The 24,596-nt window shown below is 36.6% G+C and overlaps 12 protein-coding genes across 12 annotated transcripts; 5 read left to right on the top strand and 7 right to left on the bottom strand. All coding sequences in view use genetic code 12, as the record gives it.

Annotated features, from left to right (window-relative positions):
* Positions 1-187: 187 nt before the first annotated feature.
* Positions 188-2,443, bottom strand: GCN20 (putative AAA family ATPase; the record flags this gene model as incomplete). Its single annotated transcript, XM_049322992.1, has 1 exon — positions 188-2,443. One exon carries the CDS (start codon positions 2,441-2,443, stop codon positions 188-190), a length of 2,256 nt encoding a protein of 751 aa, XP_049181125.1.
* A 287-nt stretch (positions 2,444-2,730) lies between these two features.
* TTR1 (dithiol glutaredoxin) lies at positions 2,731-3,126 on the bottom strand (the record flags this gene model as incomplete). The annotated part of the gene is made up of 1 exon (XM_049322991.1): positions 2,731-3,126. The coding sequence occupies one exon, from the start codon at positions 3,124-3,126 to the stop codon at positions 2,731-2,733; it is 396 nt and encodes a 131-aa protein (XP_049181124.1).
* Positions 3,127-6,668: 3,542 nt separating this feature from the next.
* ENA2 (Na(+)-exporting P-type ATPase) lies at positions 6,669-9,992 on the top strand (the record flags this gene model as incomplete). The annotated part of the gene is made up of 1 exon (XM_049322989.1): positions 6,669-9,992. One exon carries the CDS (start codon positions 6,669-6,671, stop codon positions 9,990-9,992), a length of 3,324 nt encoding a protein of 1,107 aa, XP_049181123.1.
* Positions 9,993-10,164: 172 nt separating this feature from the next.
* On the bottom strand, positions 10,165-10,812 carry KGF56_001824 (phosphoglycerate mutase; the record flags this gene model as incomplete). The annotated part of the gene is made up of 1 exon (XM_049322988.1): positions 10,165-10,812. The coding sequence occupies one exon, from the start codon at positions 10,810-10,812 to the stop codon at positions 10,165-10,167; it is 648 nt and encodes a 215-aa protein (XP_049181122.1).
* A 227-nt stretch (positions 10,813-11,039) lies between these two features.
* KGF56_001823 (3-methyl-2-oxobutanoate hydroxymethyltransferase) lies at positions 11,040-11,945 on the bottom strand (the record flags this gene model as incomplete). Its single annotated transcript, XM_049322987.1, has 1 exon — positions 11,040-11,945. The coding sequence occupies one exon, from the start codon at positions 11,943-11,945 to the stop codon at positions 11,040-11,042; it is 906 nt and encodes a 301-aa protein (XP_049181121.1).
* Positions 11,946-12,264: 319 nt separating this feature from the next.
* GLO1 (lactoylglutathione lyase) lies at positions 12,265-13,617 on the top strand (the record flags this gene model as incomplete). Its single annotated transcript, XM_049322986.1, has 2 exons — positions 12,265-12,323; positions 12,843-13,617. The coding sequence occupies 2 exons, from the start codon at positions 12,265-12,267 to the stop codon at positions 13,615-13,617; spliced, it is 834 nt and encodes a 277-aa protein (XP_049181120.1).
* Positions 13,618-13,915: 298 nt separating this feature from the next.
* KGF56_001821 (uncharacterized protein) lies at positions 13,916-16,429 on the top strand (the record flags this gene model as incomplete). The annotated part of the gene is made up of 1 exon (XM_049322985.1): positions 13,916-16,429. One exon carries the CDS (start codon positions 13,916-13,918, stop codon positions 16,427-16,429), a length of 2,514 nt encoding a protein of 837 aa, XP_049181119.1.
* A 524-nt stretch (positions 16,430-16,953) lies between these two features.
* On the bottom strand, positions 16,954-18,366 carry CDC13 (Cdc13p; the record flags this gene model as incomplete). The annotated part of the gene is made up of 1 exon (XM_049322984.1): positions 16,954-18,366. One exon carries the CDS (start codon positions 18,364-18,366, stop codon positions 16,954-16,956), a length of 1,413 nt encoding a protein of 470 aa, XP_049181118.1.
* A 1,880-nt stretch (positions 18,367-20,246) lies between these two features.
* HMX1 (Hmx1p) lies at positions 20,247-21,164 on the top strand (the record flags this gene model as incomplete). Its single annotated transcript, XM_049322983.1, has 1 exon — positions 20,247-21,164. One exon carries the CDS (start codon positions 20,247-20,249, stop codon positions 21,162-21,164), a length of 918 nt encoding a protein of 305 aa, XP_049181117.1.
* Positions 21,165-21,465: 301 nt separating this feature from the next.
* HBR1 (nucleoside-triphosphatase) lies at positions 21,466-22,296 on the bottom strand (the record flags this gene model as incomplete). The annotated part of the gene is made up of 1 exon (XM_049322982.1): positions 21,466-22,296. The coding sequence occupies one exon, from the start codon at positions 22,294-22,296 to the stop codon at positions 21,466-21,468; it is 831 nt and encodes a 276-aa protein (XP_049181116.1).
* A 131-nt stretch (positions 22,297-22,427) lies between these two features.
* On the top strand, positions 22,428-23,075 carry KGF56_001817 (CCR4-NOT core subunit; the record flags this gene model as incomplete). Its single annotated transcript, XM_049322981.1, has 1 exon — positions 22,428-23,075. The coding sequence occupies one exon, from the start codon at positions 22,428-22,430 to the stop codon at positions 23,073-23,075; it is 648 nt and encodes a 215-aa protein (XP_049181115.1).
* A 363-nt stretch (positions 23,076-23,438) lies between these two features.
* KGF56_001816 (retromer subunit) lies at positions 23,439-24,443 on the bottom strand (the record flags this gene model as incomplete). The annotated part of the gene is made up of 1 exon (XM_049322980.1): positions 23,439-24,443. The coding sequence occupies one exon, from the start codon at positions 24,441-24,443 to the stop codon at positions 23,439-23,441; it is 1,005 nt and encodes a 334-aa protein (XP_049181114.1).
* Between the last annotated feature and the right edge of the window lie 153 nt (positions 24,444-24,596).

The following is a 24,596-nucleotide window of genomic DNA, read 5'->3' as shown; positions in this document are numbered from 1 at the left end:
TTTCGGTTATAAAAAGAGAAGGGGAATAAATATTGCGATGAGCAAAAGACCGAGCAGGAGCAGAGAGAGCAGGAGCAAAAAGGACAGGAAGTGTTGTCAGTGGCAGCTAGTATTGCTCCACTACCTCGCTCTGCTCGATAGTGTCGAGTGTAACTACTTTACTCTATAGAACTATTTTGTTCCTCTATTAATGCCTTTTAACAACACCGGCAATGTTGGCCGATTCCAAAATATGTTTTTTGTAAGCGTGAATGTTGCCTGGGAATTTAGAAACTGTATCATTTTCCGCGACCCAAATCTCATTACATACTCTATCAATTATTGAAACATCGTGTGACACCATCAAAATACCACCTTGGAAATTGTTCATTGCCTCGGCTAATGCATCCAAACCCTGGGTATCCAAGTGATTTGAAGGTTCATCCAATATGAGAATATGAGGTTGATTCATACATAAAGCAGCAAATGCTACTCTTGATTTCTGACCTCCCGATAAAAGTGCCATTTTCTGTAAACCTAATGCACCAGTAATACCAAAAGATCCCAAATGACGTCGAAACTCTTCATCTGTTTTCCCCGGGAATGTACTACTCATCCATGATACTGCCGAAAGTGACAAATCCATGGCATCAACATGATGTTGTGCAAAATACCCAATTCGTAATCTACCATTTTTGTTAACATATCCGCTCAAGGGAGAAATGTGGCCCATTATAAGTTTAAGAAGCGTGGTTTTACCAGTACCATTACCACCACAAAACGCTATTCTTGAGTCCATTTGAACGTCGAGATTAACATCTTTAAACAAAATCTTATTTGGATCATAACCAAATGTCACATCTTGCAATTGCAAAATTGGCGGTGATATACCATCTGGATTTGCAAATTTAAAAGTGACTACTTTGTCATCTTCAGGTGGCTCCAAAATAGGAAGCTTTTCCAATTTTTTAATACGAGATTGTGCTTCTTGTGCTCTTGCAGCATTGTATCTAAACTTATCAATAAACTCTTGCAAGTGCTGTCTATATGCCATTTGACTTTCATACTCTCTACGTTGGTTCTTGATCCTTTCTTCACGCGTAGCATAAAAGGAATCGAAATTGGAACCTCGATAATAATCCAATCTTTCCGAGTGTTGATGTATGATATCAGTTGCAACTTCATTAAGGAATGCACGATCGTGCGATACCACCAAGACTGTTGATTTATAACTTTGTAAATAATTAGCCAAAAATGTTATTGATGGAACATCCAACATATTCGACGGTTCATCTAGTAACAAAAGATCAGGCTGACAGAATAACGCTCTAGCTAAAGATAATCTCATTCTCCAACCACCTGAAAATAATTTTGTTGCGGTATTTTGGGTTTCCTTGGTAAATCCTAAACCGTACAATATAGCAGCAGCTTTACTTTCAGCTTTGTCTGATTCCATTTCGTTTAGTTTATCGCCAATTTCTTGTAAATGGTTTTCTAAATCGTCTCTTTCATTATCCAATTTCCTCACCTCTAACGAATCTTCATCAAATTCTTTTCTCAAGTTTTCAATCTCAGTAATACGGTCATTTATTTTTTGTTCTTCTTGTAATAGACTTTTTCTCCAAACGTCAGCATCAAGAACACTTTGTAGAGCTGGTGTATCATCACCTCGAATTTCTTGTTCAACATGTAAAATGGTAATGTGTTTTGGGATGTTCAATTCTCTTCTTGAAAGAGCTCTCAATAATGTGGATTTACCTATACCATTTTGACCAACAAGACCATATCTTCTACCATAAGCCAAAGTTAGCGATGCCTCGCTTAAGATTCTTTGACCATCACCAACATATAGATCGAAATTATCAATCTTGATATCTTTTGATTTTCCAGCACTTGAACCAAAATCCAAGGGGTTGATTTCAAGGAAAAATGAATCATAATCTTCCTTTTGCTTTTCATTTAACAATTTCGATGCTTCATATTTGACAAACTTGTTGTTACGTTTAGCCACCTTCTTTGCGATTTTCCTTTCTTGTTTTTCCAATTTCTTCTTGTCGACTCGTGTTTCCATGACTCTACCTGTATGCTCAATGTTGTTACTAGCTGACAACAAAGCTAATGAAGAGTTTATATCTCTTTTACTATTATTCTGTAGAACATTTATATCCAATAGTCTCTTTGATGTATCACCTGTAAGAGCCAATTTCTCAATATTTTTTTGAAGCTTGCTGGTTAACTCTTGAGCTATCAGATCGGTTAAGCCTTTGACCTTATCGTTAGACCCACCAGCCAGAATCAACAAATTTGCTAAAAAGGACATTTCCTGGGCAATGTTTATTCTTTGAGCACGTACACTGTCCTCGGTGGCATCTGAAACATGCTGAATATACCCAACAGCATAGTCAGAAACCACTGAATCGATATTTGGAACAGCTTGTCTAACTCTCAGATTAACCGTCGTCATGACAAAGAAAAAAAAAGATGGACACACACACACAAAAAAAAAAAAGGAAACAGAGACTACTAGAAAAACAAAAAACTACTTCCACCAGAAGAAGAAGAGTTCTTCTTTGAAAAGTTTAGTTTTTTTAAGGTTTGAAAGTTGAAGTTTTTTTTTTTTTTTTTTTTTGGTTCTTTATATAAAAATTTAATTAGTGCCTAAATAGGAAAAACCTCTACTATAGAAAATTATCTATCTATATACTAATATATATATATATATATATGTATATATATGTTAAAGAACGCCGCTTATGACACGGCTCTGATCTTTTCTGCCAATTTACCTTGCTCGTTCAAGGTTTGAACATCGGAGTTGCCACCAATGTGTTCGCCACCAATGAAGACGCTTGGGACGGTGTTTTGTCCTGTCAATTCAGCCAAGGTTTCTTGAATATCTTGACCATCTCCCAAATCGTCTAACTCGAGAATGTAAGCATCCTTGGTGATCCCTTCAATTGTATGTTTTGTTTGTGTACAGTATGGGCAAAAAGTTTTTGAGAAAATGAGAATTGGTTTTTCTTTGATCAATTTTTGAACTTTTATCTTACTTTGGGCAGCATACATATTTGACGATGAGATTTTGCGGGTAATTGGGATTCTTGTTGTAATATATGGGGAAAAAGAGCGCGAAACTAGTCTTAGCATGGACAAAAAGAAAAGAAAAGAAAAGTAGGTTTATTGTGTTGGTTTTCATCTGGTGGATTATCTTGCTCTTCTTATAGAAATTTCCATCAAGAATCATTGGGTGGTGGTGCACGACCAGTTTCCACTAGACGATGGCAACACGATACTTCAGGGGTAAGCAATAGGTCATGGTACATAATCAAATGATTTTAGTCACCTGCTAAAGAAGCTATGTCACTAATGACGCTATAATTAAAGAAGCTATAACTATAGATGTCATGGCTCTTTTTATTAGAAGATACTCGAAATGTATTCCAGTTAAGCAAAATGGAATTTCGTAGATTCGTGGTGGGAGATACTATTAACTTTTGAGGGAATGGGGTGCGCAAGAATTAATCTTTTTTTTCCAGTCATGTGATATGTCGGTGACAGCTAGTCAATGAGGTCCACTATCCCGCTCTGGTCGATAGGTGTCGTCAGAAAAAAAACGCTTTTTACCGAATTTGTCAAATTGAATTTTATTATCAATTAATAAAAAGGTGGTGTTTATAATCACTAAATTCAGACGACCTTTTTTTTCTATCAAACATTAGTTAATTAGTAAAAAGTGTGAAGAAAAGTTGTTTCAAACTAACAACTCCAATAAAGAAGAATCCGGGTGGTGCAATCAAGTTTATTGCAATTTAGTTGCGCCGAGCCTGGGTTTACTGTAGATGACGTGAATAATATATTGTGGTTGCAGCTTTTCGCAACAAGTACACGAAAATGCACATAATATTGGAACTTTTAAAATGCTTTACCAAGAAATAACTTGTAAACGACTGCAAATATGAAAACAACCACGGGGGGGGGGGGGGGGGGGAATGAGACTAGAAGAGTGAAACGAGTAGATAGAGAGACTAGAAGAGTGAAACGAGTTTAGTCTTGGAGAAAGAGTAGATAGAGAGACTAGACGAGTGAATGAGATTAGTCGTAAAAAAAGAGTAGATAGAGACTAATCGAAAGAGTAGATAGACTAATCAAAAGAGTAGATAGAGAGACTAGACGAGTGAATGAGTCAGTCGTAGAAAAACAGTAGATAGAGACTAATTGAAAGAGAAAGAGACTAGTCGATAGAGATAGATAGATAGAGTGTACAGATATATACTATCTCGGTTTGCTCACTAGTGTAGAGGTAGAGTTGTTGGTAGTGATGTATCTATATATAGAGTAGATGGAGAGAATAGAGTAGATATTGACTATAGAGCAAAGCGAGATAGTTTGATGAGAGAGTAGATATAGACCATCGAGCAAAGCGAGATAGTCTGAGGAGAGAGTAGATATAGACCATCGAGCAAAGTGAGAGAGCCTGAGGAGAGAGTAAATATAGACCATTGTGAGAGAGTCTAAGGAGAAAGTTGCTAATGTGCTCCACTATCTCGCTTTGCTCGATTCCACTATCTCGCTTTGCTCGATTCCACTATCTCGCTTTGCTCGATTCCACTATCTCGCTTTGCTCGATTCCACTATCTCGCTTTGCTCGATTCCACTATCTCGCTTTGCTCGATTCCACTATCTCGCTTTGCTCGATAGTGTCGATAGACTGAGGAGAGTGTTGCTAATGTGCTCCACTATCTCGCTTCGCTCGATAGTGTCGCTCGATAGTGTCGTGTCGATAGTGTCGTGTCGATAGTCTCATGAAAGGCACGTGATCAAAAAATAACTTTAGTGGAACCTTATTTTTACTATTGTCTCAGAGTTACAAGATGGATATACCAAGAAATATTGAGCCGTTAACAAACTAGTAATATCTACAAGAAAAGTTGAAACAAGTAAGAAATGACATGCACCGTTGACGAAATGGCAATATCTACAGGAAAAGTTGAAATAAGTAAGAAATGGCATGCACCATCTGCAATGTCCAGCTTTGCATTCTATCAATTTATCACTTTTTAATGATAACGTGAGATTGACCAAGAAAAGTTGAGCCGTTAACAATCTAGCAATATCTACAAAAAAAGCTGAAAAGAAATGGCATGCACCATTGACAAACTAGCAATGTCCAGCTTTGCAATCTATCAATTTATGACCAAGAAAAGTTGAGCTATTGACAAACTAGCAATGTCCAGCTTTGCAATCAATCAATCTATCAATTTATGATAACGAGAGATTGACCAATGAAGTTGATCCATTTTATTTTTGCAAAACTAACTAAAAAAAACTTTACACTTTGTTTCTCACTTCCTTTCATGCTGGTGAAGATTCACCGGGGCTGTTGCTCCGGATTTATCACAACATATTAAAATAAATAAAAAGGAGTGATGGGAAACCATTCCTTCTTTTTTTTTACTTGATGTGGTTTTTTTTCCCACCACTCCTTTTTTTTTTTTTTTTGCTTGATATGGTTCAAGTGGAGAAGATAAGGATGGGGTCGCGGAGCAGATAAGGGGTGTGTGTGTGTTTATCTGGAAGGGGAGAAAAGATGCTTGTGTGTCGGCTGGAGTCTGCCGGCGGGAACTCTATTCGGGCCCCACTAGCGGGAGGTTGGCTCTGATATCGATAGCAAATATATGTTGTAATAATGCATTTATTTAATCACTGCATATTAATTTTCTTAGTTTCTTGGTTTTTATAGAATCTGATTTCTTGGCCTCTGCTAAGAAAAAATATCTAGAATCTTTGAGTTGTGATTTTGCACTATAAATTTATCAGTTGTAATTTATCAGTTGTAATTTTTCCACTATAAATTTATCAGTTTCGCCTGAGAGGGGCGTGGGATGAGAAGTTCAACGGAGACCAAGTAGATTGAGACCATCTTCTTTTTGTGCTGTAATCACAAAAACGTGACTAAATCAAGATCATATATCCCACAATGTAAGTCTAGTTTTTCTTTTTTCCCCCCCTCTAATGTTACAGCCTTGCTACGAGGCTGTGTCATGTGACCTCGTGTGTATGTTTTGTAGTAATTTTTATTATTTTTATTATTATTATTATTAAAAAAAAAAATTAAAATAATATTTACGACAACATAAACCATTAGCCAAAGTACACGACCAAGTGTTTGGCTGCTAAAATGGAATAAAACGCCTAATAAGCTCCCAAGCAATCACCGATAAAGAAGTTTATTAATTTAGTTGCACGGGGCGCACGCATTAGTAACGGGGGTGAGGGTGATAATAATGGCATATGTGCCAGGTACAATCTGCCAAAAGAAAAAAAGAAAAAAGATTGCAGCCAAAGTTGAGGTATAAATAGAGCAGCAAATCTCCTTGCCATTTTACAACCAAAAGTTAATCTATCTAAAATCCCTTTCTTTTTATATCTCTCTTTCTTCTATCCATATGTAAAGCAAAGTGCACTTTTTAAGTTAGGAGGTTAATAAGTATATTACTACTACTGGTACCACTTTTGTATATTAAGGACCTTTTTTTTTTTTAACTATTAATCATTTATAAACTTGATTGTTCATTTATACTCAGTAATTTGAGGAGGGGAAGTGTGTTATACCTAAATCGCATTGACATACAGCTAAAATAGCTCAAGCACATTTTTTTACTAAACTATACCAAGTAATAATCTATTCAATGTCTAGCGATAAAGAATCCAATTCGATTGAAGCTGAAGCTAAGAAACGGACAAATACTGAATCGACATTTTCTGAAATATCAGTAATGGAGAATCAAGAGCAATCCTCATCTTTTGAATCAACATCTGAAGCTAAGAAAAGCACACAATCAAGAAATGACTTGTTGTCTACAAACCTCTATTATCGCCAGACCATTGAAGATGTTGCCAAACACTTTAGTACAAGTCTAATTGACGGTTTAAGCGAGCATGAAGCAAATGACAGATTCCAACAATATGGTGCAAATTCGCTAGGTGACGATGCCAAAATCTCATATACTAAAATATTGGCTCATCAAGTGTTCAATGCAATGATTTTAGTGCTTATTATAAGCATGATTATAGCACTTGCTATCAAAGATTGGATTTCAGGAGGTGTGATTGGATTTGTAGTTGGAATCAATATAGTTGTTGGATTTGTTCAAGAAGTAAAAGCGGAAAAGACTATGGGCTCTTTGCGCAATTTGTCTTCACCAACTGCTAGAGTTACTCGAAATGGTGACGATTTTACCGTGCCAGCAGAACAAGTTGTTCCTGGTGATATTGTTCATATTAAAGTTGGAGATACCGTGCCAGCGGATTTACGATTAATTGATTCAATGAATCTAGAAACCGATGAAGCTTTATTAACTGGAGAATCACTACCAGTACAAAAAAATTCGGAAATTGTTTATAATGACTATTCTGTAGATATCCCAGTTGGCGATCGATTAAACCTAGTTTATTCGTCTTCAATCGTCTCAAAGGGAAGAGGTACTGGTATAGCTTATGGAACTGGCTTAGATACTGAAATCGGGAAAATTGCACAATCTCTAAGAGGCAATATAGGAATTATTCGAAAAGTTGATAAATCAAATGGTAAACCGAAAAAGAGAGAATATGGTAGAGCGTTTTTCGGAACAATTTATGACATTATTGGAAATGTACTTGGTATCACTGTTGGTACACCATTACAAAGAAAATTGTCTTGGTTAGCTATATTTTTATTCTGGGTTGCAGTGATTTTTGCAATCGTTGTGATGGGCTCTCAAAAGATGATTGTTAACAAGGAAGTGGCCATTTATGCTATTTGCGTTGCTTTATCAATGATTCCATCGGCACTTATTGTTGTATTGACTATAACAATGGCTGTTGGTGCGCAAGTTATGGTTTCAAAGCATGTTATTGTTCGTAAATTAGATTCGCTAGAAGCATTGGGAGGCATAAATGATATTTGTTCTGATAAAACTGGTACTTTAACGCAAGGTAAAATGATTGCGAAAAAAGTTTGGCTACCAAATCTTGGTACTTTAGATGTTCAAAATTCAAATGAACCATATAATCCAACTATTGGTGATGTCAAGTTTGCTCCTTATTCACCATATTTCATAAAGGAGACTGATGAAGAAATTGATTTTAATAAACCTTATCCCAATGACCCAATGCCAAAGATTATGGATCAATGGCTATTGACTGCTACACTTGCTAATATTGCAACTGTTAATCAAAGTAAGGATGAAGAAAGTGGGGAACTAGTTTGGAAGGCTCATGGAGATGCAACCGAAATTGCAATTCAAGTTTTCACAACAAGATTGAATTATGGAAGAGATACATTGGTTGGCAACTTTGAACATTTAGATGAATTTCCATTTGATTCATCTATTAAAAGAATGTCTGCAGTTTACAAAGATAAAGCAACTGGAGTTACTACAGTTTACACAAAAGGTGCGGTTGAAAGGATTTTGCCTTTGTGTGATTATTGGTATGGAGAAGGCACTGATGATTCTCAGGAATTGAAGGATTTCACGCAACAAGATATCCAATTAATAGAAGAAAATACGGCAGCCTTATCGTCACAAGGTTTAAGAGTCTTGGCTTTTGCTACCAGAACATTGGATGAAAATAATCTTGAATATGAAAACCGAGACGAGGTTGAACAGCATTTGACATTTCTCGGTTTGGTTGGTATTTATGATCCACCAAGAGTTGAAACTGCGGGGTCAGTTAAATTATGTCACAAGGCAGGTATTAACGTTCATATGCTTACTGGTGATCATCCTGGAACTGCAAAGGCAATTGCTCAAGAAGTTGGTATATTACCATCAAATTTGTACCACTACAGCAAAGATGTTGTTAAGGTAATGGTTATGACAGCTAGTGAATTTGATGTGTTGTCAGATGAAGAAATTGACAACTTGCCTGTTTTACCTTTAGTCATTGCTCGTTGTGCACCACAGACTAAAGTGCGTATGATTGATGCATTGCATAGAAGAAAGAAATTTGCAGCAATGACGGGTGATGGAGTCAATGATTCTCCATCGTTGAAAAAAGCTGATGTTGGTATTGCTATGGGTTTAAACGGTTCGGATGTTGCAAAAGATGCTTCAGATATCGTTTTAACTGATGATAATTTCGCTTCGATTTTAAATGCAATTGAAGAAGGTAGACGAATGTCTGCAAATATCCAAAAGTTTGTTTTGCAATTATTGGCAGAAAATGTTGCTCAAGCATTATACTTGATGATTGGTTTAGCATTTATGGATGAGACTGGATTTTCAGTTTTCCCCTTATCGCCCGTTGAAGTATTGTGGATTTTGGTTGTTACATCGTGTTTTCCAGCAATGGGATTGGGACAAGAACGAGCTAGTGATGATATATTAGAAAAGCCACCAAACAATCAAATTTTTACTACAGAAGTTATTATTGATATGTTAGCTTATGGTTTTTGGATGGCATGTTCGTGTTTGTTGTGTTTTGTGGTTATTGTTTACGGACACGGCAATGGAGATTTAGGGTATGATTGTAATTCAATGGATGCAAATACTGACGTTTGTGATTTAGTATTTAGAGGTAGATCGGCCTCATTTGCTAATATGACATGGTGTGCATTGATCTTGGCATGGGAATGTATTCACGAATCCAACTCGCTCTTTTACATGAGACAAGAAACGGATAATCCATGGTGGAAACAAACAGCAATTGATCTTTGGTCAAATCAATTTTTGTTTTGGTCAGTTCTTGGAGGATTTGTTACCGTGTTCCCAGTGGTTTATATCCCTGTTATTAATACAAAAGTTTTCTTACACAAAGGAATATCATGGGAATGGGGAGTTGCCTTTGGATGCACTGTTTTGTTTTTGCTAGGAGCTGAAGCATGGAAATGGGCTAAACGAGTATTTTCTAGAAAGAGAATTTCAAAGAAGGCCAAGAATCCCGAATATGAATTGGAGAGAGATGATCCATTCCAAAGGTACGCCTCATTTTCAAGATCTGGTACTATAGACAATATGAAGAGATTGGTTTAGTTTCAAACGAATTGATTCTTCTTTTTGATTTTTTTGGTGTCTTTTTTTTTTGGTTATTTTCTTTAGTTTTTTATTATAGACTTTGCATTTTATACATATATTTATTGGAAATCTGTTACTATTATTATCAATAACTATCGTTTGCTCTAATTTAAAACACTATTCTACCTACCTACCTCAATAATTGATCTTCCACTTTGAAATCACCACCGAGGTGCAGAGTATTGCCAAAAGATTGGATAATCCCCTTTCCAGTTTGTCTATTATAGTCCACAATAGAAACCGAAGTATTAAAAGGCACTCTTAAATCCTTCTCAGTCAATCCATCGGCTAATTGATAATTTAAATCACGGAATAGATGATTAAAAAACCGAGTAATTACACCTCCATGAGTACAAATCAACACATATTGATGATTTCCATTAATGATTTCATTAAACTCAGTTTCAACCCTTTTACATAACGATTCTTCTCCCTCACCGAAATTTCTAAATCCTGGTCCATATTGAGCTTGCGCATCTTTAAGATACATACCCTGTACTTTTCCCATATTTCTTTCTCTCAAATTTCGAGTAATCTTAATCAGTGGAGAAGTGTGGTGTTTTGTTATTTGCTCAAGTGTTTCTTGACATCGACAAAGGTCCGATGTGACAAAATGGTTTATTGGTGTTGAAATGAATCTAGAACCAAGTAATTCTGCTTGAGCATAACCTTGAGAATTCATTGGAGTGTCAAGCTGACCTTGAAGTATTTTTTGAACATTATGGTCGGTTTGGCCGTGTCGTACTACAAATACACGGACTATATTATTTACTGTCATTGGTTATTGAGCCTAGGTTTGTATAGTTTGTTCGATTCGATAAGGGGTCGTGGAAAAAAAAATATATACATATGGGCGATGAGGTTTCGGATTTAATTTTTCATCCGGTTTTTATTTTTATTTTTTTTTATATTTTTGTTGATGACAAAACGTGTGCGTAGAGAAGGCCTAGAGTCACCCTAGTGAATGGATATAATACAAGACCAAAATGAAGTTTCTATTAACTGCTATGAGCCAAGACTGTTTTTAATCTCTTCTAAAACGTCTCTCTTAATTTTATATCCATGTTCCGGGGACGGGAACACTCCTGTTTTAACATTATCATTATATCTCTTCAATGCATCTACACCGAGGTTGAAAAAATCAATATACTTTTCGGCAAATCTCGGTACTGGTTGGGGCAGCATTCCCAAAATATCGGCCATCACCAAGACTTGTCCCGAAGTATAGTTTCCAGCACCAATACCAATCGTAGGGATACTCAACGAGTTTGTGATTATCCTTGCTAGTTGGGTAGGAACGCATTCAATAACTATCGAAAAAACTCCGATATCTTGTAATTTGTGTGCTTCTTGATAGATTCTTTTAGCGCTTTCTACATCTGATCCTTGAAGTTTGTACCCTCCCATTGCATTATGCTTTTGAGGTGTTAACCCCAAATGACCCATTACTGGTATACCTACAGAAATAATCTTCTTTATAGTTTGGATAATTTCATCATTGCCTCCTTCTATCTTGACTGCCTGAGCTCCTGCTTTAACCATGTGTATTGCTGTTGTGGCAGCTTGTTCCTTTGAGGTTTCAAAAGATCCGAATGGCATATCAGCAACCAAAAAGGATTGGCTATTACCTCGTTGCACTGATCTAATATGATAAAGCATTTCATCCAAATTCAATTCATTTGTATCTCGATATCCCAACGATGTATTTGCCAAGGAGTCCCCTACTAAAGAAATATCTATCCCTGCTCGTTCATTCATTTGAGACGTGAGGTAATCATAACATGTCATCATTGAAATCGGTTTTTTCTCGATATACTGTTTGTGAATATGAGATATTGTGTTCCGTGTACATTGATCATATGAAGATCGTTTAATACTGCTAATTGAAAAAGCTCGAACCGATCTAAACATACTTACTCAATTGTTGGGAAATAAGCTTGCTTCGATAAAGGCCTGTTGAAATGAAAAGAAAACTTGCATGAAAACTTTCCGACTCAGCGATGTTGCACCCAATATAATCGAATCCCAAATAGTGATGAAATCAACTGGAAAAAAAAGAAAAAAATTGAAAAATTGAAAGATGGGCACGTGATTAGACGCTACCTTCCCCAGACTTACGACAATAGCCAAAGAAAAAAAAATTAAACGACTCAAGCCAATGAGTCACGTCACGTGAGATAGCTCATCTCAGCAATATGCGCTAAAGATTCCCCCAAACAATTTTTCATAGATGTCGTGCAACTTCGATAACATGTTTATTGCTGTTGTCATGCATGACGGGAGGAGAATGTATGAGCTTTACTATCGAGAAACACTAGCTTCACTATCGAGAAACACTAGCTCCACTATCGAGCAGAGCGAGATAGTGGAGTAGCACTTTGTAGACACCATCGAGTAGACACTATCGAGCTCCCACTATCGAGCTCCCACTATCGAGCAGAGCGAGATAGTCGAGTAGCGCTTTGTAGACACCATCGAGTAGACACTATCTCGCTCTGCTCGATAGTGGGGCTCGATAGTGGAGCTCGATAGTGGAGCAACACTTTGTAGACACTAGGGAGCAAATCTCCTATTTCTTTCCATTTTGATCTCCACAAAAATAAAAAAATAAATAGAAAAGGAGCTGATTTCGGCGCTGGCTTAAGATGATGAAAAAGTAGTGCTTTTTTCTTTATTTGTGCTCTTTTCTTTATTTGTAGTGCCCTTTTCCCTTCCCCTTTGATTATTGAAAGTAACTTGACAATTAGTGCTTGTTTTTATCATGGTTGAGGCTAACAACAGCTATATCGTTAATCGCACGTGTCTTAGAACCAAGGATCCAAAATCTGTTGATTTTTGGACCCACAAGTTGGGGATGACCTTACTTAAAACTGATGAAAATCAAGGATCTATTTCCTTTTTCTTGGCGTATCCTCAACCTCAAGACAATGGTAAAGAGGTTTATGAGAGGGAGGGGGTTTTGGAGCTAGTATACAAGGGTGATACTGAGATCAATAATGGTAACGGTGAAACCAATAGAGGATTTGGTCACGTTTGTGTATCGGTTGATAATATTGAAGCTGCCGAAAAGAAATTCTTGTTACAGGGAGTTCGATTCAAGAAGAAATTGAGTCAAGGTAGACAACATGATATTGCATTTGTCTTATCGGATTTTGATGATTATTGGATCGAATTGATTGAGAACGGAATTGACAAGAAAGAGAATGAAACCAATGTTGCCTCGTATCGTTTTAACCATACTATGATCCGTGTTGTTGATGTTGAAAAATCATTAAAGTTTTATCGTGATTTAGGTTTGAAATTGGTGAACAAATTGGATTTCAAGGAAGCCAAGTTTTCATTATACTTTTTAGCATACTACAATGACGACAACTTTGAGCAAGGTACAATGCAATACAAGGATCAAACCAAATTACAATCATTGATTGAGTTGACTTACAATTGGGAAGCAGATCCTGAGTTCAAAGGGTACAACTTGGGCCCCCAGGGATTTCAAAATATTGCAATCTCTGGTGACAATATCAAGGACCACAAGTATGTGGAAGATCCTGATACCTATAAGGTGGAATTGAAAAGCTTATAGAGATGAAATCTGGTGAAATCTGGTGAAATCTAGAGGGCTTCTGGAGAAATCTGGCGAAATCTGGCGAAATCTGGCGAAATCTGGAGGGCTTCTGGCAAAATCTGATGGGCTTCCGGAGAAATCTGACGGGCTTCTGGCGACGTCAATCTATAGTCTTGTATAACTTGTATGGTTTTAGTATTTATAGCTTTATCTGGTGCATTTGGTAGCGTTCTGATGCCAAGTTGCAAAATAAAGCTGAAAAAAAAGTGAAAAATTGAAGAATCGTTACATTTTCATGTAATTGGAGCTCTAGATAATGGTGTCTGATTCGGATTATGAGATAATAGAGTTGATAGACCGTGGTCAGTACTCTTATGCGCAGTCATTATTGTTACAAAAGATTAAAAAATTTTCTCAAAGGATCTTTTATCGAGTGCTTCAGAATAGAATACTTTATGATACAGGATCTCAAAAACAGGCAATTGACAATAATTTGCAATTGTTACAGAAATGTTCAAATGAAATAGATACTGTGACCAGCTTGAATGAGTTTTTCCAAAGCATATCTATGCAGAAAGAAGCTAATTTGTGTTATGAGAGTGTTATCAAAAAGTATCCAATACAAGCTGAGGAGTTGAGTTTGATTTGGTTTGAAAATTCGATTCAACAGTTGGATGTCGCTCATTTCAATAAGGTGTTTCTGTACTTGAATAAGAGCAATAAATCGGAGACAAAGTATTGCTATTGGTACGCGTTTCTGTTTTATTTGATGATTAGTCAACAGAGCAAAGAAGAAGAAAAGGGTGAAAAGGGTGAAAAGGGTGAAAAGAGTGAAGGTGAAAAGGGTGAAAAGGGTGAAGGTGAAAAGGGTGAAAAAGGTGAAGGTGAAAAGGGTGAAAAAGGTGAAGGTGAAAAACAGTCAAAGTTGAAATTGTACAAGATGTTTGGCAAAAAATTGATCGAGGAATTACAAAAGAGTCACCCCTTTGCCAATTGTCAGGAACTATATGTATATACCAGATTTTTGTTATTAAATGAGGATTATCGAACAATCGAAGATACCTTGGGGAAATTCAATCACCCTTTAGATTTGGAACTTCGATTGTTATATCTTGATTCAATGAAGAGGAACAAAAGTTGGAAGACTTTATATGAATACACTACGCGGCTTTTATTTGAGGAGAATTTTGATGATTTCGATACTTGGATTTTATGGCTCAATTCAGGAAAGCAAGTCGGAGAATCTCGCGAGGCATTAAGCTCAAGGTTAGCTACCAACACTACCACTACTACTACTTCTAGGAATGAATTACTTGTTAAGATTGAATTGGCAAATTTGTTTAATCACGATACCGCAGGTGAAATCGATACTTATTATGAAAAGTTTAAAAACAAGTTATCTTGTTATAGCGATTTATCTAGGTACGATTTATCTGGAAAGTTTGAGGAAAAGGTTAGTTCTGTGTCCAAAGAGATACTAAATCTCAAGTCGAGAGATGTCGAACATGTGATTACCTTGGTTAATAATCAAAAGTTCAACCCAATTGTAGATAATTGGGACATTTATAAACAGTTTTCATCAGCAAGTGTAAGAAGCAAGTCTGAATTTGATAATAATCCATTGAATGAACTTGCTTTGATTTCAATCGTTACCGATCTTTCAAGAGTTACACCGTCTACTAAATATGCGACTATCATCAAGAATATTGCCATTTTAGTAGAACTTTTAAAGTCAGACAAGTACAACTACAGATTAAATCTCTGGTTGATGAAATTGTATGCACAACTAAACACAAATGATATGATTTCGTCTATATATAAAGCACTCAAAATTAATATGGTCCAACACGAAACTTTAGGGTACTATTACACTAGCGTGAGTCCTCCAACTAAAGCAACACTAGATGACTTGATTAATATTTTTAGATTTTACCTAACCTCGAAACATGAAATTAAAGAAACAATACAGAATGGATTTGAAAAGGGAGTTTATTCTAAATTGCAAAGTTTTATTACGTTTGGTCAAAAATTGCAAAACTCTATATCGCTCAACTCCGTCGTCCAAAAGATCATACAAACGATATTGATAATGGATGATACGCAATATTTACATTACTTCATAAAGTACTTGAAGGAAAACAGAAAGAGTATCCTCTTTGGTGATTGGTCAGACAATCGAGATTTGAAAAGTGAATGGAGCTCACTTTTGGTAACTGATGAATTGAAAACTGCACAAACCAACAAAATTATGCAAATCCCCATTGATGATACATGCACAAAGTTGAAATTACTTGTATACCTGATGTTTTTTGAACATGATGAATCTGAGATTCTACGATTATTGAAAATATTTAATAAAATACTCAGTTCCCCAGATTTCAAACCGGATCAATTTACATCATTTATTTTCAAGTCGTATTACAACATCATAAAGTTAACCACTACGAAAATAAACAAAAACGAGTCTCAATCATTATATAATTCCCTTCAAAAGAGTTTGAAGTTTGGCAAGATTGAATCAATGCTCACCTCTAATGAGGAGATTTTGAGTCACCAATTGAATACAAATTTAATGAATTTGGTAGAATTGATTAAATTGGTAAAACTGATTGCCAAAAGGTCCCCACTGGCTTATTTAAATGAAATCATAAACACGACTAAATCTATTTCCAATAATTTAAAGAAAAATTCATTGATTAGCAAACAATTGGACATTATTGATGAAATGAAGTTTGTTGATTTGCCCTTGGAGTTGGATACGAACGCGGTGATTAAGGAAATCAAAGAGTCAATTACTTCATCCACGAAATCCATCTTGAATCACTTATAGAAAAATGAAACAAAAAAAATAAAATAAAATAAAGCACCCACAAACTTTAACCATCTTGTTCTTTTCTTGTTTTCTTGTTTTCTTGTTTTGTTTGTTTGTTTGTTTGTTTGTTTGTTTGTTTGTTTGTTTTCCTATAAATGCACATTTACTCCTAGACTAGCGCCCATCTGATTGATTTTGTTCAACCCATGACTCAATAAATATTTCCTATATTGCAAATCGCTTTCTTTTGAGTTTATCTTAAACTCATCACGAATAAACTTGATAAGATCGTTACGTTCATGATGCTTATAAATTTGTCGAAGGACAGTTCGGTAGATTTCTCGTACACGTTTTCGAAATAGGTATTCTTCTAACGATGGTACATTTTTGATATTTGCCCTTGTTGCAATAGCGTAATGTCTAACGAACATGGAAAGAAGAAGAAGAAGAAGAAGAAGCCTTCCTTTCCTTCCTTCTTTTATTCATTTTCCGGGTTGTTTTTTTTTCATTTTTCTTTTTCTCTTCACTTTTTTGGTAGTGGGCTACTTACCAAGTAGTCTATCATATTTCAAATCGGCTTTCCAGACTACGATTGATTTTGTAGCACTGATACGTCGAGTGACCTTGTATACGTCTATGTCCAACTCCGAGTCGGCACTGAGCTTTGATAAATCGATATTATCTTGTAACGTTTTTGCACTTATGTATGCTTTTTCTACGCATTCCAAATTTAAAAACCAAAGGATTTCGGGTCCATTGAAGTATACTGATAATAGATTATCTTGGTGAATTTTGGATGTATTTGAAGATAAGTCAACATCACTCAAGATCAACTCAAGTTCATGCATTATTGGGTCTCCCAAGGGTTCTGTACTGGATTCCATTGGCTTACCGCAAAGCAAAGACCAATCTGATGGGATAGTGCCTAGTATTCTACAACGGATTGAATAGTATTGATTATCAATGTCCATTTTCATATTACGTAGATCCTTTAGTGTGTAGTATGTAGAATTTGCTTCCTCGTGACTTCGTTTCTGAGGAACTATTTGGGAATTGAGTGATATGTTGGAAGTGTTGTCATCAATTTCAACAATTTCACTCAGATCTATATCCGTATGCATTTTTGGAACATCGCCATTGGATTTTGGATTTCTAATTACAGATGGAGTAGGAGTAGTAGTAGGAGGAGTAGGAGTAGTAGGAGTAGTAGGAGCAGGAGCAGTAGTAGCAGCATCAGTTTTTGCGTTATTTTTTTGTTTCGATGAGAAATTAACATTAAGTGTCTGGGATGATTCATACGACGATGGAAGTTTAGCAGGTGATTGTGGCTGTCTATACTTCCATGGCACGATTTTCTCAATCAATGACTTGTTATTTGAAACATACTGGTTCTGCTTCATAATATTACAATATAAATCTCCAACAACTGATAAATATTGGTCTATCGCGTCATTAAATTCCAAAATTTCATGGTCATAAGTATATGGTTCCAAGATTCCTCTATATAATCTCCATTGGGTAGTTACAGCAAAGATGATGACTTTATCTTCAACCGAAAACCCATGATAATTATCTGGATCTTCTAGCATCTCGAGAAAATCCAATTTACAATTTGAAAAGGCGCTCTCATATTGTTCACCAAGTATCTTTAACTTGTCTGTATGAACAACTAATCTTACAACTTGTTTTCGCGTGAGTCTTAAGTTAACGGCTTGGTATGCTAGCTCCTCTCCATCATCGCCATCACAGCATTGATTATTTGACGTAAAGTCAGTTGCGTAAACAATCACCTTATTGGAACCACTACCAATTGGTTCAATGTATATAGCCAAATAGTAGCCTCTTGTTTTGTAAAATTCTCTTTTATGAAATTTTGTCTGATCAACTGGATATTGTGTCCTTTCATCGATTTGGGGAATATCTGCAAGCTTTTTCACAGAGGGTTCATTATTCATGATATAGCAATGCAATCTATTCTGTTACAAACCCATGTGTTGCTTGCCATGAAAAAAAAAATAGACAAACAAAAAGGAGCCAAAAAAAAAAATTAAGAAACTAATACGGCTTACAAGAGAGACGCGTTTTATTGAGTAAACTAACTACAAGAAAAAAAAGTATTGGACAAGACATTTTGGAAGGGTGAGAACATACACGATTGTGTGTGTTTTTGTCAAAGTTTGTTAAATTCAGGAGGTTTCATGATTTTGGCGGTTTTATCGGAAATACCACCTATTATAGTTGTTTTTATATCCGCACAACACTATCGAGCAGAGCGAGATAGTCGAGCAACATCCAGTAGCTTATTACAAAACTACCTCGCTCTGCTCGATAGTGGAGCAACACTCAGTAGCTTATTACAAAACTACCTCGCTCTGCTCGATAGTGCTGCAAGCAACAAGCTTTTTGCTTAAATGTAAGACTTTTCATACAAAGTCTCGAAAGGCTCTTGAAAGGTTAATCGGAGGGAGTAAGAACTATGTAGATTTAAGAAGAGCTCTTGTGTGAAAACTGTAAATATTGTTGAAACAAGAGTGTTGCTTCACTATCTCGCTCTGCTTGATAGTGTAGCGAAGTCAACACTATTGAGTGGAGCAGCACTGATTAGGAAAGATGAGTCGAGAAAACGAGTCTAGTCGAATAAAAGAGTGAGGGAAGTCTAGACAGTAGAGATTATACAGAGACTAGAGATATAGACTATCGAGCAAAACGAGTCTAGTAGAAAAAAAAGTCTAAAGTAGAAAGCAAAGACTAGAGATATAAAGTGTAGTCAAAGTGTATAACAAGTGTAGTCAAAGTGTAGTCAAAGTGTAGTCAAAGTGTAGTCAAAGTGTGGTCAAAGTGTAATCCAAGTGTAGTTAAAGTGATATGGTCTAAGGGAGTAAGTATACAGTGTCTAGTTTAAAGTTTTTCGAGTCTAGTCGAGAGAGATTTGAGGGTAGAGATTATACAGAGACTGGATATATAGACAATCTCGCTGAGCTCGATAGTCAAAGAGAGCAAAGACTAAAGATATAGACTATCTCGCTGTGGTCGATAGTGACTAGTTTAAAGTTTTAAGGTATCTTGTTTCAAGAGAATTGTAGTCAAAAAAATGAGCATTGTAACACGTATATTACAAAAACACTCTTTATCGATAAATGCGAACATTGAGCCCCATACGCAATCTCTAATAAACAATTTTTTAAACAACTTTTTAAACAATTAGTTAAACATTTTCTCAAGTAATTTCTTTGGCAATGCTCTGGCAATTTCTTGCTGTGTGAGGAGACCTTTAAAGTGTTGCTCCACTATCGAGCATCAACACTATTGAGCAGAGCGAGACAGTGTCGTACCTAGTCATTGTCGTACCTAGTCATCGTCGTACCTAGTCATCGTCGTACCTAGTCATTGTCGTAACTAGTCATCGTCGTAACTAGTCATCGTCGTAGCTAGTCATTGTGCTCCACTATCTCGCTCTGCTCGATAGTGTTGATGCTGATCCCCTTTACACTTTATCTAAAATAATCTTGTTTTCTTATTACTAGTAAACATGGTATAGTGATAAAATGATGGAGAGTTTTTGTTTTTCTTCTAAAACCCGATAACTGCGAAAGCGTTATCAAAAAAGCCCTTTTTTCAAATGAGTTTGAATCTTGGTATAAATATCAAGCTATATCTCTGTTAAAGAGCCCTCCCCCTTCTGTAACCCTGTAAAAAGCTCATTCAGAAACAGTTTCTTTTGTTGAAGCTCATTTAGAAATAGTCTCTTTTGTCGATATACTCTAGATCGATTTCTTGAATCTTCTATCTTGGTCCATAGAGATTATTATTATTGTCCTACACAGCAGTCTTTATAATGTCGGTGATAGCTACTACTACTACGACTCCCACTCCCACCCCCAATGTCACAGAGGCAACCGCCAAATTGAGTCAGAAGGAAATAATACCCACAAAGACCGACGTTGGTGCTTTGGCAAATAGAATAAATTTAGAAACTCAAACATTACATAATAAAGTAGACAAGATGGTCACTTTGAAAATGGCTATTGCGTTACGCAACTACAAGGTGTTTAGACAAGGATTACAGGCCTTTTATCACGTCTTTGCAACTATCGAAACCTGTTTACAAAATCAACTTGAAAACGACCCAAACTCAAAATGGTCAATCATGCTCCAGCAAGTTTGGAAGCCTGAAATTGCTCGTAAGGCTAAAGCAGAACAAGATCTTTTATTCTTTTACGATGATAATAAATCTAAATTTATCAATGCTAAAATGGTCGAACAAATCAACTTTGTAAATCACATAAAGCAGGTTACACTGGAGAAACCATACCTTTTGTTTGCTTATTTTCATGTGATGTATCTTGCTTTGTTTGCCGGTGGAAGAATAATGAGATCCTCGTTTACAAAAGCAACAGGAATGTACCCAAAGAAGGACGGGTTGACTCATGATCAAATTGTGAAATTGGGAACAAATTTCTTTACATTTGATGTTGCTGATGAAGATATGTTGCGTGTGATTTACAAGAGAGATTATGAACTAGCCACGAGGAATGGATTAACTGAAGAACAGAAATTGGAAATCATCGAAGAAAGTAAATATATTTTTGAACAAAATGTCCGTTGTTTAGTTGAATTGGAAGAGTATAACTTGGAAAAGATTCATGGTACTTGGACTTACTTTGCTTTTACCAAAGGAACTTACGCTGTGGCTATCGTATTGTGCGTTTTGTTGCTTCTATATGCTCAGAGAATACTTTCTGGTTATTTATAAAGAAATATCAACTTGGTGGTGGTGGTGCTGGTGCTGGCAGTGGAAGGAGAGGACCTACTAGGTAATGTATAGTATACTTTTCTATGACTTGTTATGAAATTTTTTCCTTAATTAAGAGGCTTTTTATCGCTACCCCTTAAACTTCTATCACCCAGTGGTACTATCGAGCAGAGCGAGATAGTGTTGTAATAAGCTACTGAGTGTTGCTCCACTATAACAAACTACTGAGTGTTGCTCGATAGTGGAGCACACTTTCCAACACAAGTGAATAGGCAGTCCTTTTATTATTCATCATTCTCTTCTACTGAGCTATATCCTCGGCATGCTCCACTGCTTCATTTGTTTCCTCTTCATCATTTTCCCTAGCTTGTTCTTCATCCTCTCCGGCTCTCTCAAGGTTATATTTCTCTCCTTCTTCGAGACCATCTTCAACACCAACCTCATCAGCCTCGTCATCATCATACCTAAATGCAGCATCCTCGTCATCGTCATCATCTTGATCTTCTTCTTCAGAATTAAAGCCCTCTTCTTCATCCCCCCCAGTCTTGCCGCCTTCTAGCTCATTAGTAACCCCTTTGGGATGATCCTTAATCCAATTCTCTACCCATAAAGTAATCCTATCGACATTCTCATCCATTTCTTCCGCAGTATCACTTTTCAACTCAATTACAATATCTGGTATATAGCTATCCCTAGCTTCGTTCAATATGACTTCCATAATCTCGCAATCCAAATTTTCCTGAATCTTGGCATCCTTGTAATTCCTCTTCTTCAATCGATCATAGAGCTTAGAATTATCGCATCTAAGAACAATAACTAAATCAATCAATCGTTCAGGAAAAATATCGCAACAATGCCAATCTATAACAATTCCACCTTTTTCCAAATCAGGCTCTAAAGTGTCAAGTAGTCTATCTTCGTCAACCACTGAAGTGTCCCGTTTCTTATCGTAGGATTCAATACAATCACGCTCTTTAGCAATCTCACTAATGTTGAAATGTTGGAAATGATAAACGGTTCCTTCCTTGAATAGCTTCTGGTTTAGCTGGTCTACTAAACATCGCGAATGCGATGACTTACCACAGCCCGGAGTACCTGTAACAATCACATTCGGTTTATACCTTCGTGACATGGCCAACAACTATTCCAATTGCTCTTGCTAATAAACAACTCCATCTTGAAAAAAAAAAGAAATGAAAAAAAAAAAGTGATATAACCAAAAGCTTCAACTTTATGCGGTGAAACAAGTATACTTTTCATGGGATGGTCACATCGATAGCGACGACGACAAGTATAATGAATCCTCTATCATCATCAGCGATGGCTTCTTCTGCAGATTCGGCCCCTGTATCTTCTACCAGTCTACCGACCTTGAATCATGAGAGTATTGGCAAATATGGATTAAAGAATCTATCCTCACTTGTGAGAATGGAGCAATCAGATTATACCAACTATGCCATAGGTCAGGATATAAGTAAATGTGGATTAGATTTGAATTCGGATGTAGAGATTTTGAAGAATTGGGCGCTGCCATGGTCGGAAACGTCTCGACTGGAAGTTGAGCCATTTTTTCAAATCCCAACTTTTTTACAAAACTCAACGTTGGCTAAAAAGGGTAAGAGTCCAGGTGCTATAGAAACAAAGATTCAAAGTCTCACTGATGAGACATTGTTTTATATATTTTATATGAAGCCCAGAGATACTCTACAGGAATATGCCGCAAGGGAGCTAGTTGCGCGAAATTGGAGGTATCACAAGGATATTCAAGTATGGTTGACAAAGGATAGTAATATTGAGCCGGTGTTGATTGGCCAAGACGTGGAGAAGGGAGTATATATCTTTTTTGATCCTCACAATTGGGAAAAGATCAGAAAGGAATTTGTATTACATTATTCTTCAGTACAAGCTTGAGAACACTATCGAGGAGAGCAAGATAGTGTCGATAGTGTCACTAGTCAGTGCTGGTCCACTATCGAGCAGAGCAAGATAGTGTCGATAGTGTCACTAGTCAGTGCTGGTCCACTATCGAGCAGAGCAAGATAGTGTCGATAGTGTCACTAGTCAGTGCTGGTCCACTATCGAGCAGAGCAAGATAGTGTCGATAGTGTCACTAGTCAGTGCTGGTCCACTATCGAGCAGAGCAAGATAGTGTCGATAGTGTCACTAGTCAGTGCTGGTCCACTATCGAGCAGAGCAAGATAGTGTCGATAGTGTCACTAGTCAGTGCTGGTCCACTATCTCGCTCTGCTCGAGGAAAATGTGTGTATATTTTTTTTATTCCTTTATGTATGTAACTTTATCAACTTTAACTTTGTTGCTGAATAGAGTATAGATGTAAAGAATGCACGTTGAGTCTTGTGTGTCGAGTAAACAGAATGATGGAATCGATGTGTTGAGTTCATTGACTTCGTACAATATTTGCCTAAGTGTTTCTTCCTCTTTAGTCAGCTCCTCTTTAGTCAGTTCCTCTTTGTTCAGCTCCTCTTTAGTCAGTTCCTCTTTGTTCAGTTCCTCTTTAGTCAGCTCCTCTTTAGTCAGCTCCTCTTTAGTCAGCTCCTCTTTGCTCAACTCATTTCTCTTCAACTCTTCTTTCTCTTCCCGATCCGTAGTTTTCGTAGCTTCATTAAGCTTCTCGTCCTTGGACTCTTTCTTCGCCTCCTCTGCCTCCTCCTCTGCCTCCTCCTCGTCAAACTCAGGCCAATCAAAACTAAATGCACCGGTGGCACTTCCAGGATTAACAAAGAATTTACCATCTAATGTATAAACTTCAACTCTATGAGTACCACCCCATACCAATATATCCACATCCAACTCCCTGGCAAATACACTCAATGCCAAAGGATCCCCTCTAGGCATGATTTGGTATCCATTTGTGAAACCAATTTTCAAATTGTCATGAGTAAATTTGTAGTACATGGGAATTTTAGCCTTGGCCTTTTCACTATATCGTTTTGAACCTTGTTCCTTTTCTTGCTTCTGCTGCTGCTGCTGTTGTTGTTGTTGTTGTTGTTGTTGTCTATCAATAACAAGTTTTAGCTGTTGAGATAATAAGGCCGCATCGTCAAACTCACCTTTCAAAAGCTGAAAATCTGGCGATATCTTTTGCAAAAATTCAAGTGTCTGTAATGAATTAATAACATTACCTAAACAAACTACTTTCGATATCTTACTGTTCGAAGGAGTATTCTGTGGATTGGGACTTATTAGTTTCTTAAACTTTTGCGGTATATCTATAGATCTTTCAGGGATGAATAGATCTCCAATGGCGAGCGTAAGCATTGGTTACAGAGTATATGAATTGATAAGATCTATATGGCGATTAATGTATGTATTATAGTTTGTTTGTTTGTTAGTTTTTTTTTTTCCCTCTCTGCTTCTTTAAAGCGTAAGGTAATAGATAATCTATTAATCTAGTAGTATACTATACACTAA

Source organism: Candida oxycetoniae (assembly GCF_023343755.2).
Source record: "Candida oxycetoniae strain CBS 10844 chromosome Unknown scaffold66, whole genome shotgun sequence".
NCBI lineage: Eukaryota > Fungi > Ascomycota > Pichiomycetes > Serinales > Debaryomycetaceae > Lodderomyces > Lodderomyces oxycetoniae.
The sequence above is the reverse complement of the archived record's forward strand: the minus strand, read 5'-3'. Positions and strand labels throughout refer to the sequence as shown.